The sequence below is a fragment of the Ichthyophthirius multifiliis genome, assembly GCF_000220395.1.
Source record: "Ichthyophthirius multifiliis unplaced genomic scaffold scaff_1120509251372, whole genome shotgun sequence".
NCBI classification, from domain to species: domain Eukaryota; phylum Ciliophora; class Oligohymenophorea; order Hymenostomatida; genus Ichthyophthirius; species Ichthyophthirius multifiliis.
The window spans coordinates 1-12,140 of record NW_004085937.1 but is presented as its reverse complement, the minus strand read 5'-3'; the positions used below and the strand labels follow the sequence as shown (position 1 = coordinate 12,140).

Here is a 12,140-nt window from a genome sequence, read left to right as displayed (position 1 = left end):
ATATAAAAAATACTAATTTTTATATATATGATTAATAAAAAATATTATTTTATTAAATTAAAAATATATTTAACGAAAGTAATAAAAAAAACACACAATTTATTTGTGCATTTAAATATACTTTTTTGAATAAAATTTATGTACAAATAATATGTATTAATAATTATAAATGAAAATTAAAAAAATAAATTATTTAAACTTATATTTATTTATCTACATTAAAAATATTTATAAATTAAAAATTTTAATGACTTAAATAATTTTACTATTTTCTTTTAATAAATATTAAATTCAAATTTTTAATAATTATTTAATATCATAATTATTTTTTTTTGTTTTTCTATTAATACCATAAACACAATTCAATTATAAAAAATGCATTCACCTATTAAGCTTTTTTTAAAATATCCATATAATTATTAAAATTAATAATTTAGGCTATATATTATTAAACTTAAAACTTAATCTTTTCAACCAAAAACTGATCACTAGCTTTATAAACATCAAAAAGTAAATCAATATTTTCCATATCTTTTTTTATAAAGACAGATTTCTATTATAAATACCTTATAATAAAATACTAAAAACATGAGGAGTTATATCAGAAATTTAAATTTAATTTACTTTAGTTTCAGCCATTCCTACTGTAAACATCATTTTTAAATTTTCGGAAAATGAACTTAAAATTATTTTATGCGCATAAAATTATTAATCTATTTTTTTTTTAAAAAAAAGAATAAAATAAAATCTAATAAATTTTTTTGTTACTTTATACTAAAATAATAATATCAGAAAATTATGGTTAATTATAAAATGAAGAAATATTTTATAAAAAAAAATTATCAAAATCCATATTATCATTAGCAATTAATTAAGGCTTCGGGTTAACATCAAATATTATATAACTATCAAAATAGTTGTTTCCATTACTGCCCCCAAAAACATAGATTTAATCATTAAAAAAATTAAACGAATGACCACTTCTAGGCTATATAGATTATTAACTATTTGTATTCAATCCTTTAATCTATATTTTACATTAATTCCAATAATTATCTTTTATTGAAAAAATCCAAAAATCATTATAACAAATTAACTAGTTTTGACCATTATTAACATTCCCACTTCCCCCAAACATATAAATATTATCTTCTATATGTAATATTTTCATTCCTGCCCTAGGAAGTGGTAATATGTCATTTTTTACATCAATTTTTAGCCATTCTAAACTTCTTAAATTCAATTTGTGTAAATCGTTTAATCTTTTAAAACCATCCCAACCTCCAAAAATATACATTTCATCTTTTATTAAACACGAAGAATGGTTTGCCCTAGGCTATGGTTTTGTATTTTTTGTTTATACTTCTATCCATTTAAACGTATCTATATCTAAACTATGTAAATCATTTAAATATTATTAACCATCACCTCCTCTAAAAACAAATATTTAATTTTCATAAACTTCTGCTGTATGCATATTACATGGTCCTTTTTTGATATATATACATTTAAAATATAATTATTAATAAAGTAAAACCTGGATATTGACCTATGGAAGGCTTTTTTTCCCATTCTAACGAATCTAAATCAAGAATATATATTACATTACTTTAATATAAACCCTATTTTTTTGTTTAAAAAAAAATATAATGATAATATATATATATATATATATATTTAAATTTTAATTAAATACTTTATCTATCCAACCACCTATTAAGTACATTTTATTTTAAATAACTACTGATGTATGTCCGTTTCTTCCTTATGGTAGGCTTTGTTTATTTTGAAATTTTATTTTTTTCCATTAATTTTAATTGTCAAATATATATAATTTGTTATTGTTTTTAGTGCCGTTATACCCCCCAAATATATAAATATTTTTTTTGTAATTTATTGCTGAATGGTTTTTTTAAGATTTAAAAGAGCTTTTTATATCAGCTTCTATGTTTTTTTTTATATGGTTTCTTAGTAAAAAGTTTAATTTTTTTCATTAATTTACATGTATATATTATTTTTTTTTTTTCAATTATTTTAGAAAATAAATCATATTTTTTTTTTTATTATTATTATTTATTAATCTTATATTATTCAATATTATTTGATATATATACTTATTTTTTATTAAAACATATAATATATGTTTGCTTTAATATAATTTACAATTTATATTTTATATTCATTTAGAGTTTAAAATTGTTTATTTATAATGTATGTCTTATATTTATTTTGCAGTTTAATAAATCTCATCTTCAGATAACTTTTTTTTTATGTATATTTATTTTTAATACAATTAATTTAAATTACATGAATTATTTAATTGAAATTATGATTTTCTTAAACACTTTCTGAAATTAATTATTTATGTAAAAATTCATTTAATTGATATAAAGTTGCGGGTCTGGATTTCGGATTAAATGTAAATTATTAAAAATCCTTATTTTTAATTTTATTAGTAAATTTAATTTTAAAGTCTTTTTATTTATTTTAATGATAGTTTAGCTCAAATTATTCTTTATATTAACATCTTAAATCTTAAATAAAATATATTAATGAATTAAAATTATCATTTTTATCTTTTTTTTAATTCATTATTTCTTTAACATGTAGAACATATTCCCATTTTGATTTATATAATATATTTAAAAAAATTTATAATATAAATATTTCAAAATTTAAATTTTTAGTTTTAAATATTTAATATATAACAGAATATATCGTAATAAAAAAAAAACCATAAAATTATCTTTAAAAATATTTATATGTTATGAATATATATATATATATATATATATATTTATTAATATATATATTTTTTCTTATTTTATTTATTATATTTATATTTTATTTTTTTAAAATATTTATTTTTTATATAAAAAATAAAAATTAATTTTTTTTTTAAACATATAAAAATGTCAAAAAAATAATTTATATAAAATAAAATACCAGAACTTGTATAAAATGAAGATATTTTTGAATAATAGAGAGAAGAAATTATGGATATAATAAATAAATTATAAGACACGTAAAATATATTATTAAAAATATATATAAATATAATCTATCTTTTATTTTAAGTGAATGTTACTAATAAACATTAGATTGTATAGATTAAATATTATAAAGTGAATAAAATTCTTTAATAAATAAATTTTTAGCACTTTTTGTAAATAAATAAAAAAAAATTAAAATAATAAAAAAAAATTAAAATAATAAAAAAAAATTAAAAGCTTTTAAAATATATAATTGATCCTGATAATGGTTAAAAAACTAACTCAAAATTTGTAGTAAAATTATTAAAGCATAATATTTTAAAATCAATTTAAAAATTTTGTGAATTGGAAAGTTCAAGTAGCCCAGAAGATGATTAAAAGAAAAAAAGATATAAAAAGAAGGTAATAAAATAAATATAATATATAATCTAAAATAAAAATAGATCCTAATTTATATATGTAGTTTATCCGCCTAAACATAGAATGTATAATGAAATGGTAATCTAAATGGCCATAAACTTCTACTGGTTAAGATACTTAATTTACAATAATTATAGGAAAGCTATAACAAAAAAATATAGAATTTCCTGAAGAATTTATGTTTTATGAAAATAAAAAATAAAAAAAACTAAAACTCCATAATAAACTTAATAAAAATAAAAAACAAATAGTAATGTTATATTTAAATATTTATTATAAATAAAAAATATAAATAATAAATAAAAAAAAAAAATATAAAAAATCATATATCATATATATTAATATATATATATATATTTATTATTATATTAATATTTAATATAAATAAAAAATATAAAAATATATTTTTATTTATTTATATATTTATATATATTATTTTTATTTTATTAGTTTTAGATCAAATATAGGAGTTGTTTCTTCCTTTATTAGAAATTATTGATTAAACTCCTGAACCTGAATAATTTATTTTAGAAAGTTTATATATTTTATATTTATTTATATAATTTAATTTTTTTATTTAATTCTATAGTCTTAGAGTCACATAAAGATAATATAAATTAATTAAGCGAAGAATTAATTAATTAAATAAATTAATTAGTAAGTTAGCCTGAATATAATGAATAACAATTATAATAGTTTATAGACTTTTAAGAATTATTAGAATAGTATAAAGATGGGTATACAGATTTAGTAAAAAGCTAAAATGATTTAACTAAATATAAATAATTTAAATCAAATTTATTATAATTATGTAAAAATAATTAAATAAAAAAATAGCATAAATATTTAGTTTTTTTTAAAAAAAAAAGCGCAAAAAATATTTTAAAATGTGCGTCTAAAAGAAATTTCAAAAGATCGAAAAATAGATTATGATTAATAAATAAAAAAAAAAGTTCATAAAATGAAAATTAATAATAATAATAATTTTAAGAATCTCCTAATTAATAATAATTTCAACAATCTCCCAAATAACAATAATTTAATGAATCTCCTAAATAATAATAATTTCAAGAATCTCCTAAATAATAATAATTTAATGATTGGGGTAATTTCGATGATAACAATTTCGATGGCTTTAAAGTAAATTAAGATTTTTAAGAAAATCCAAATTTTTAAGGGGATTTTGATAATTTCGGTGGAGCAGATTTTAATTTTGATTAGTAATTTAATTAATAAGAAATAGATTAAAATGAATAAAGTTAAGTAAAAAAATAGTAGGATTAAGAAAAAAATATATAGGAAGAATAAATAATTAAGTAGTAATAAAAAAAGGAAAAAAAAAAAAAAAAAAAAGAAGAATAATAAATATAAGAATAATTATAGAGATAGTAAGAAGAAGAATTTTAAAAATAATAATTATAGGAAACAACAAATAAATAAGAATATGAATAATAATAAAAAAGATAAATTGAAAGAGAAGAAGAAGAATAATAAATGTATATGAGATAAAATGAAGAAAAAAAAATGTAAAATAAATAAAATGACGAAAATAAAATAAAAATAAATAGTGAAACTAAAAATGATTATAATAATAATGATAATAATAATGCAAATAATATATTTAATAAAATAATAATAATAATAATAATAATAATAATAATAATAATATTAATAATTATAATAGTAATAGTAATGATTATTATAATTAAAATGAAAATAATAATAATTATTTTAATGAAGGTGGATTTAATGATGAATTTAATTTTGAAATATAAAATAGCAATTAAAGTAAAGAATAATAAGACATGAATTTTTAATGGGGAGAATTTAATAATGAAAAATAATCATAATAATAAAATGCAGATTTTAATTTTGACAATAATGATTTTAATTTTGATTTTAATATAAATAATAATAATAATGAGAATAATTAAAATAACGAAAATATAAACTTTGATACATTTTAAAATACATAAAAAAATCAACAATAATTTTAATAAATTGATAATAATATTAAAAAAGATGAAAAAAGTCCTTAATTTATTTAAAAATAGATAAATTAAGATAATAAATAAACTATAAACAGTAATTTTAAAGAAAAATAATAAAATTCAACTAATGATTTTATTGATCATGATAGTTTTACTGATTTAAGTAAACAAATAAACAATAATAATATTAAATTTATAATAAATGATATAAATAATAAAAATATAAATTTATATATACACATATACATATACATATATATATATATATATATATATTATATATATATTATTTATATTTATTTATATTTATTTATATTTATTTATATTTATTTCTATTTATTTCTATTTATTTATATATATAGGTTAAAGTGATATATCTGTAAGAGACTTTCCTTTGAAAAATTAAATTATATAACTTAAAAATCATACAGGTACTCTTCATAAGTATAGGAAATGTATCTTTGATGTTTTATAAGATTATAATATTACTTAATAAATTTTGAGAAGATTTAAAGTTGCAAATTTAAAAACAAAATGCCCTCTCATTAATTCTTCAGATTTGAAAATCGGAGTTATTTCTTAAAAGGTTTTTGATTAATCAAGATAAAGATTTTTAATCTAATGTGATTTGTATTTTTAAAATAAGGTTTTTTTACATAAATAAAATTATATTAAAAATTACATAAAAAAATATAGAGTGAAAATCCAATATAAAATTTTGAACTTGATTTTGAAGGAGATTATAGTATTTTTTATATAAAAAAATATAATATAAATATATTAAATATATATTTGTTAAATTTATAGCTTCTTAATTATTTATAAAAAATGATATTTTTCCTAAAGAAATTTAGTCTAAAAAATAATTAAAAGTATAAGGAATAATAACTTATGTACAATGTCCATATAATATAATAAATGGAAATATAAAAGGTTAAATAAATGGAAGAGATATAAGTATAAATATTTTCTTGCCAAGTTTATTATCTAAATATATGCATATTAAGAATACTTTTAATTCTCATTTTGTATTTAAAAATAAATGGAAATTAAAAAAATCTTAAATTATTAAAAGTGATATTTTTACTTTAAATTAAAAAGTTATAAGAAGTCCTGTATATTTTAAAAGATATTTCCCTTTATTTTATGAGAATATATCTTTAGAATAGTTTATTTAATAAAATAAAAGTGGATAATGTATTTAAAATTATAAGCTTACTGGAATAGTCGAATTAGATGTTCCTAATATTGAATATATGTTAAAAATTATCGTTTAACCAAATTTTTAAGCTTTATTATAAATTATACCTTATTCTAAATATGTGGAAACTGCTAGAACGTTAATTGATCATCTTACTTTTATATTTGGCAATAATAAAGAATTATGAAAAAAATATTATTATTTTTTTATTTAAAAAAAAAAAAAAAAAATTAAAATAATTTAAATTTATATGTCAATAAATATATATATATATTATTATATTATATTTATATATATATTATAAAATAAATTTATCATTTTATTTAAATTTTTTTTTTTTTCATTTTTATTTTCGTATTATATTTTTATTAAATATTTCATTTTCAGTTTCGCTTTCGTTTTCGTTTTCATCTTCATTTTAAATATCAATATTATCTTTTTTATCATATTCATTATTATTTTTATTTTCAATATCAATTTAATTTTAAGTATTAGAATCTTTTTTCTAACTAGAAAAAATTTCAATATTTTTTAAAGTATTTATTTTAATATTTTCTTAACTTTTTTATGTATAATTACCATTATTTATTATATTAATTTTTTAATCTTTATTTAGTATTTATTAAGTGTCTTTTATTTTTTTTTATTTTTATTTTATTTTATTAACTTAAGAATCAACTTCTGACTATTCTTTTAAAATATTATTAATTTTCTAATCATACTCGTCTTTAATTTTATTAATTAAGGTTATAATTTATTAAGCTTTTTGTTTCACTTTTTATTAAGTAGAGAGTTCTTAAAAGTTTATCTTTTCTGTTTTTTTTTATACAATTGGCCTATTTATATCAATAATATCATCTAAATCATTGAAGTTAGGTCTTGGTGTTAAATCGTAAAAATTTGTTGCCGCCCTTTAATTTAACCTCATATTTTCATTTAAAAGAATGTTTATTTTAGCTTCCATTCCATTTGTTTTATCTTTTAAAATTTTCATCGATAAAAGTGCTGTTTTGTATGAATGTGTTATTATATTATTATGAGATTCTTAATTTTCCTTTATTAATTTTAATTTTTCAAGTTATTAGGTTAAATCGTTTATTTATTAAGTATATTATTTTTCGATTTCTTGCATTTATATTTTTAATGAATTCTCTTTTTATTAAAATAGACCTTCAAGTTATTTTATATTCTTATTTAAATCACTATTTTCTTTCGTTAATTAAGTCAGCTTTTTATTTGATAATTCAAGGCTTTATTTAAGGGTATTTATTTCTTCTTTAAATTTTTCAAATACAATGAGTTCTGTATCATTTAGATCTTTACGCATTTGCTAAATTCCCATTTATTATGTAGATATTGTTTCTTAGTAAGTTTAAATGTCACGGAGATAATTACAGTTTTGTATTTCCTAGTTTTTTGAAAGTATTTGGATTTGTTTGGAAAAAAGATCAGAGATTTCTTTATAGGAATATTTTTTAGTTTCTGTTTTTTAATTTATTAATTCAAGTGTTTAATTAATACTTTAATCAAAACAAAATAAATATTCTTATAATATTTAATATATTAATTTAAACATATTTGAATTTGTTTATTAATAAATTAAAAATAGTATTTTTAAAGAAATAATAGGCAAATTTAAATTAAAAATTAATTTCTTATTATATTCTTCTATTAAAATATAAGACAAATGAATTATTTAACACTATTATATAAATATATATATATAAATATATAAATATATATATATATATTTATATATTATTACATCTATTTATTTTTAAATTTATTTTTAGTTTATATTTTTTTCTCTCTCACTATTATTTTTTACATTTTCTAAAATCTACTGTTCGTTATTATTTATTTCTTAAAACTAAGAATTTTCTTATATTTCTTTTTATATGAAATGTTTGTTATTTATAGAAACTTCTAGTTCTTCTAATTATTTATCTTTTTTTAAAAAATCTTTTTAATTATATTTATTTTTTTCTTATTTTTTTATTGAATTTAATACTATTCGATGTGTTTTTTGTCTTTTTATTTCATTTGAATGAGATTTAGGACTAAATATAGAATTATTATTAATTTTTTAAGAACTCCTTTAATTATGAAAAGTATGAAATTGTTAGTTATTATTATTTTAACTAGGAGATTATTTCTCATATAAATATTTATGCAAATTTTAATTATTTTAAAAGACTTAATCTATAAGAACTTCGAATTAATTATATACATTATCTAAAGCTTAGTCATCATATTTACTAGCTATTATTTAATCAATTATTTTATTATTATTTTCGTTCTTAGTTTTATCTAATACTTATTTTACCCATTAATTCTTGGATTTAAAAATAAATTTGGGAACAATCTTTTATTACATATTTTGTTTGTTTGTTTGTTTTTATACTATTAACTATTCAAATATAGAGTTTTCAAATAAATTATATAAAATCAAATCATAATAAATACATATATATATATATATAAAAAAAAAATCTAAATAAAAAAATGTATATCAAAAAATAAAAACTATAAATTATATTATTTATATCATTTAAATATGATATTTACAAAATAAGGGAGAAGAAAAAACAAACAAAAATAGAAAAAAAGGAATATCTGAAAAATACACGAATTACATAAATAATACTAATATTTCATTATAATCTTTCAACTGTATTAATAAAAGTATATCTAGAAAAAAGTAAAAACAATTTTCTATACCAAACAAATTAAGATTTATGAATTAACATACATTTCCAAGAATAAATCGGATTATAATTAATAAAAACATTTTCATCAAAAATACATAAAATAATGTCAAAAAATCCTAAATATTTTCTTATTAAATTCACACTTTTTAAACTAAAAAGCTTTATTTCTTTATCTAACTCGTTTTGATCATTTAAATATTTTACGCATTTATAAACGTCAATATGATTTGGATGTCCACTTACTCCTTTATTATCAAAAGTAAAAATTCCTTTAATGCTATTTTCAATGGTGTATTTTTTTACTATTTCCGCCATTTTTTAAATTGGCCATTTATTTTACATACCGTCTTGTATTTCTTAATCGTTTATTATTTAATATTTAACAAAACCAAGTTTTTTACAAGATTTCTCGAGTTCTATTTCTCTTATTTTACCTAGCTTATCAAAATCACCGTTTGAAAAACTTAATAAGTGCATTTCGTATTAGCTTTCAAGATCTTTTATGGCTGGTAAAAAAAACATTACTTCATCATCTGGGTGGGCTATTATAAATAAAATTGGTTTCCTTTCAGTTTATTAGGATTTTTTAATTTACTTAACAATCAAAATTATTATTATTATAGCAAAATTCATTATTAATAAACCATATCTTGTAAAATTATCAAGTCCTTGAGAAAAATCAATGACTCCTTATATATCTTCTAGTATAGAAGTTTACATTTTTTAATATTGTTATAAGAATAATTTTTTATAATTTAAGTTTTTTAGATATTTAAAATATAAATATATATGTATAGATAAATAATTTTAATTTTATTTTGAATATCAATCTTAATTAATTTTAATATAATTTAATTCTATTTGCTAACAAAATTATTTAATATTACTATAATAGAGCTATTTATAATACTTTTCTTAATCTTTCATTAAATACTCACAAAAAAAACGATAAAAATTCATATCTTATAATTATACTTTTTATTAATTACATATTAACTAATATTAGTTCAAGTTATATTCTAAATAGCTAGTTTTATCTTCTAAAACTTTTAGTTTAAATTTCAATTATTTCCTAATATATAATTATAATAATGAAAATATAAATATATGATGTTTAAAAATGTATAAAAAAAAAAAATATAAATTTATAATATATATATTATATATAATTATATATATTATTTTTATTTAATATTTATATTTATATTTATATTTTTCATTTTTACTCTATTTAACTTTAATAAATATTTATTTATTCGTTTATAGTAATATTGTTAATAATATCTTAAAAAAATGTTTTTTTTTTTTATTAATTTTAATCTTTAAGTGTACTTTCTAAATTAAATTAAGTGATTTCTTATTAGTTTTAGTTTTATAATTTTTTTTATTTTTATTTTTTTAGATTTTCTTTTTGAAAATATTTTATGGAAAAACTTTTTTTTACTGGCGTTCGGTATTTCATTTATTATTAAGGTTCAATATTCTTTTTTATAGTACTTGATTATTCATTCTCATTTAAATTATTAATTTTCTTTAATATGTTTTAGATTATTTTATTTGGATTTATATATTAAGTTGATTTCTTTTAATTGATTTTTTCTATTTTTTCATCCTAAATTGTATTAGAATCACATAAAAGATTATTAGATTCATTATTATTTTATTTTTATTAACTTATTAAATTTATTTTAAATATTTATTATAAATATATATAATATTACTTTATAAGTCTTTTTATTTCACTAATATTCGTACAAATAATATATTAAAAAGTCTTATATATTACATTTTTTTATTTTAAATATAATCTTTTTTTTTTAGTAAATAATATAAAAATTTATATTTATTTTTAACATTTGTTGCTTATTTAAGTATATGAAAGAAACATAAACATCTTTTTAAATTAAGTTTTAGGTTATATCTAAATATAATATAATATTTTCTTAGTATGAGAATAAATTAGTATTTATATATTCAAATTATTATCCTTTTTCAATTAAACATAATTATCTGATTTAGTTAAAAGATAAGTCTAATTAAAGAAGTTTATTTATAGAAAAAAATTCTAATTTTTCTTTTTAAATAAATAAAAATTATTTGATTATTTATTTATATTTACATGGCAAAATATAACTTAGATTAAAAACTATTAGGTTTATTAAATTTGGTAATTTACACGTTAACTTTATTATTTTATTATAAGATAAGCTTAATTCATTTAATAATTTATAAAAATCTTTTTTAATTAAAGTATTTCCTTTCATTTACTAATTATTGTTTATTAATTTATATAATATATATAAAATGGATATATATATATTATATATATTATTAAAAAATAAATTTTACATCTACGATTACCAAAATATATGAGCATTATTTATTAATTAAATAAATAGTAGTTTATTAATTTTGCATTTTTTTTTAAAAAAAAACTTTTTGAATATAATTATTTTTTTTTTATACAAAATATTTTATATTATTTTCAGGCTAAAAATTAGCTAAAAAATATATTTTATTAACTTTAAAAAACTTTTAAAAAGAAATAATTAAAATTAATAAAAATTAGATATTATTTAATATTTTAAATATAAAAAAATTTAACAAATATTTATACATAAAAGAAAATTTTTTTTTTTTAAATACAGACAATTAATATAAAGAATTAGTAAATAAAAATTATATATATAATTATTTTAAAATTATTAAAAATTAAAATTCATTCAAACAATCAAGTCATCTATAAAAATTAAAAATAATAATAATAATAATAATAATAATAATAATAATAATAATAATAATAATAATATTATATTATATTATA

At 15.1% G+C, this 12,140-nt stretch overlaps 2 protein-coding genes across 2 annotated transcripts, besides 25 other annotated features; both read right to left on the bottom strand. All coding sequences in view use genetic code 6, as the record gives it.

Moving 5' to 3' along the window:
* Positions 1 to 381: 381 nt before the first annotated feature.
* On the bottom strand, positions 382 to 1,726 carry IMG5_191200 (kelch motif family protein, putative; the record flags this gene model as incomplete). The annotated part of the gene is made up of 4 exons (XM_004025078.1): positions 382 to 713; positions 769 to 1,488; positions 1,538 to 1,622; positions 1,697 to 1,726. 4 exons carry the CDS (start codon positions 1,724 to 1,726, stop codon positions 382 to 384), a joined length of 1,167 nt encoding a protein of 388 aa, XP_004025127.1.
* A 1,045-nt stretch (positions 1,727 to 2,771) lies between these two features.
* Positions 2,772 to 2,813: a microsatellite.
* Positions 2,809 to 2,872: a microsatellite.
* A 296-nt stretch (positions 2,873 to 3,168) lies between these two features.
* Positions 3,169 to 3,229: a microsatellite.
* Positions 3,230 to 3,676: 447 nt separating this feature from the next.
* Positions 3,677 to 3,732: a microsatellite.
* Positions 3,678 to 3,720: a microsatellite.
* Positions 3,688 to 3,732: a microsatellite.
* A 5-nt stretch (positions 3,733 to 3,737) lies between these two features.
* Positions 3,738 to 3,796: a microsatellite.
* Positions 3,797 to 3,948: 152 nt separating this feature from the next.
* Positions 3,949 to 3,990: a microsatellite.
* Positions 3,949 to 4,001: a microsatellite.
* Positions 4,002 to 4,386: 385 nt separating this feature from the next.
* Positions 4,387 to 4,508: a microsatellite.
* Positions 4,387 to 4,513: a microsatellite.
* A 382-nt stretch (positions 4,514 to 4,895) lies between these two features.
* Positions 4,896 to 4,969: a microsatellite.
* Positions 4,919 to 4,969: a microsatellite.
* Positions 4,919 to 4,980: a microsatellite.
* Positions 4,981 to 4,998: 18 nt separating this feature from the next.
* Positions 4,999 to 5,140: a microsatellite.
* Positions 5,141 to 5,275: 135 nt separating this feature from the next.
* Positions 5,276 to 5,317: a microsatellite.
* Positions 5,318 to 5,599: 282 nt separating this feature from the next.
* Positions 5,600 to 5,632: a microsatellite.
* A 1-nt stretch (position 5,633) lies between these two features.
* Positions 5,634 to 5,730: a microsatellite.
* Positions 5,664 to 5,760: a microsatellite.
* Positions 5,761 to 7,014: 1,254 nt separating this feature from the next.
* Positions 7,015 to 7,083: a microsatellite.
* A 153-nt stretch (positions 7,084 to 7,236) lies between these two features.
* Positions 7,237 to 7,269: a microsatellite.
* Positions 7,270 to 8,311: 1,042 nt separating this feature from the next.
* Positions 8,312 to 8,364: a microsatellite.
* Positions 8,365 to 9,272: 908 nt separating this feature from the next.
* IMG5_191190 (n-acetylglucosaminyl-phosphatidylinositol de-n-acetylase, putative) lies at positions 9,273 to 10,036 on the bottom strand (the record flags this gene model as incomplete). The annotated part of the gene is made up of 3 exons (XM_004025077.1): positions 9,273 to 9,296; positions 9,521 to 9,858; positions 9,961 to 10,036. 3 exons carry the CDS (start codon positions 10,034 to 10,036, stop codon positions 9,273 to 9,275), a joined length of 438 nt encoding a protein of 145 aa, XP_004025126.1.
* A 423-nt stretch (positions 10,037 to 10,459) lies between these two features.
* Positions 10,460 to 10,529: a microsatellite.
* Positions 10,460 to 10,531: a microsatellite.
* A 1,539-nt stretch (positions 10,532 to 12,070) lies between these two features.
* Positions 12,071 to 12,125: a microsatellite.
* Between the last annotated feature and the right edge of the window lie 15 nt (positions 12,126 to 12,140).